Source organism: Sphaeroforma arctica (assembly GCF_001186125.1).
Source record: "Sphaeroforma arctica JP610 unplaced genomic scaffold supercont1.6456, whole genome shotgun sequence".
Classification (NCBI taxonomy): Eukaryota; class Ichthyosporea; order Ichthyophonida; genus Sphaeroforma; species Sphaeroforma arctica.
In genome coordinates this window covers 1-1,649 of record NW_014034102.1, presented here as the reverse complement: position 1 = coordinate 1,649, position 1,649 = coordinate 1, and the positions used below count along the sequence as shown (strand labels likewise).

General features: G+C 44.2%; 1 protein-coding gene across 1 annotated transcript; it reads left to right on the top strand.

The window, feature by feature from the left end:
- Nucleotides 1-62: 62 nt before the first annotated feature.
- SARC_15628 (hypothetical protein) lies at nucleotides 63-326 on the top strand (the record flags this gene model as incomplete). Its single annotated transcript, XM_014290257.1, has 1 exon — nucleotides 63-326. A coding segment is annotated over one exon (264 nt), but the record flags the coding sequence as incomplete, so codon positions are not given.
- Nucleotides 327-1,649: the final 1,323 nt, after the last annotated feature.

The window sequence follows — 1,649 nt, the reverse complement described above, 5'->3', positions numbered from 1 at the left end:
TATATATAGATATATATACCTAAATATATATTTATAAATCGGGGTTTTCTCCTCACATTCAGGCCCAGCCCCCGAGAAGAAGCCAACCCCGGTTGTAGCAGCCAGTGGGCCTCGGCTACTGCCCGCTAGTCCGCGGGTGATCCGGTCTGCCACAGATACCATCAAAGAGACTGCTGAAGGGTCTGAATCTGATGACGCACACGCACGTCCTATATCCCCACCCCCAGTAGTAGGACAGTTGGGCAACCTGTTCATGGATGTGGAAACCCTGCAGAGGCCTATCATTGTACCTGCGGAGTTGGAGGGCGAGAAAGTGGAGGAGAGCGGTATGTGTGTATAAGTCTGTGTATGTATATATGTATACATACACACGCGCATACATATATTTATATATGTATATATATATACATACACACGCGCATACATATATTTTTATATGTATATATATAGTCATACACACGCGCATACATATATTTATTTGAAAATGTGTATAGTATTACACGTGTGTGAAATTGTGAGATGGGTCTGAGAGTGCACAGTTAGATGATACACACACCCCTTTCGTTTGTGTGGGGTAGGTTAGTAGTTTCTATATGACCATGCAAACGATCCATAGACCTACTGGGTGAAAGTGCAGCAGAGCTCCAGGACGAGATGTTGCAGTTGAAGGGTGTGTGTACACCTCTTTGTATAGTCGCATGCTTGTACGTGTGTATACACATGTGTGTGTTTGTTTGGTTGTATGTGGGACAGCCATATCAGTTGTAGGTCGCTTGCTACGCTATGAGAGCCCCAACGTAGCCTGTGACTTGCAATTGAAACATGTTAGGAATCGTATATGCATGGCTACAGTAGTATCTAACTCGGTAACTGCTTATCTGTTTAGGGTTTAGGGTTTATGGCTTTGTATTCTATTGTGATTGTAGGCGACTGCCCTGACCTCTCTTGTCTGCAGGAGGACCCTGTGGGTATGTCCAGTAGTTCTTGCATACCATATATGGTCATTACATTCCCATATTTAACCGACACGTATTCTTATTTTGGGTTTCAACGTACTCTCTCATACTAAAGACCACGACCTTGATAGTCAGTAGCAGTGTACTCCCTGTAGATAACTCATGTTATTCCCAATATCTATATATGGGCATTACATTCCCACATTTAGCCGATATGTATTCTTATTTTGGGTTTCAATGAACTCATACTAACGAACGACCTTGAAAGTCAGTTGCTGTGTACTCTCTGTAGTTAACTCATGTGATTACCAATACCCATATACGGTCGTTGCGTTTCTATATGTAGTGATCGTATATCCGTATCTGGCAACTATGCCACTCCCCACTCTCGTCATAAGCCCTGACGCAGACAATCTCAGTTTCAGTATACCTGCCCATCCTGTTACCAAAATCCATATATTGTCTTTGCGTTGCCATATTTAGTAGTCCGCTTTCCTTTTTTTGGTAATCAAATCACTCCATTCGGTCACAGGCCATGCCCCGGATTCTCCCAGTCAAAGTGCACTATCTGGTGGCATTACAGATTTAGCCCACGCGGCAGCTGAAGTCGAGTCTCTGATGTCGGCTGCAGGACTCAGCAACATCGCACGCTCAGCCAGTCGAGGAGAAGATGAAACACCAGAGGGTAGGCAG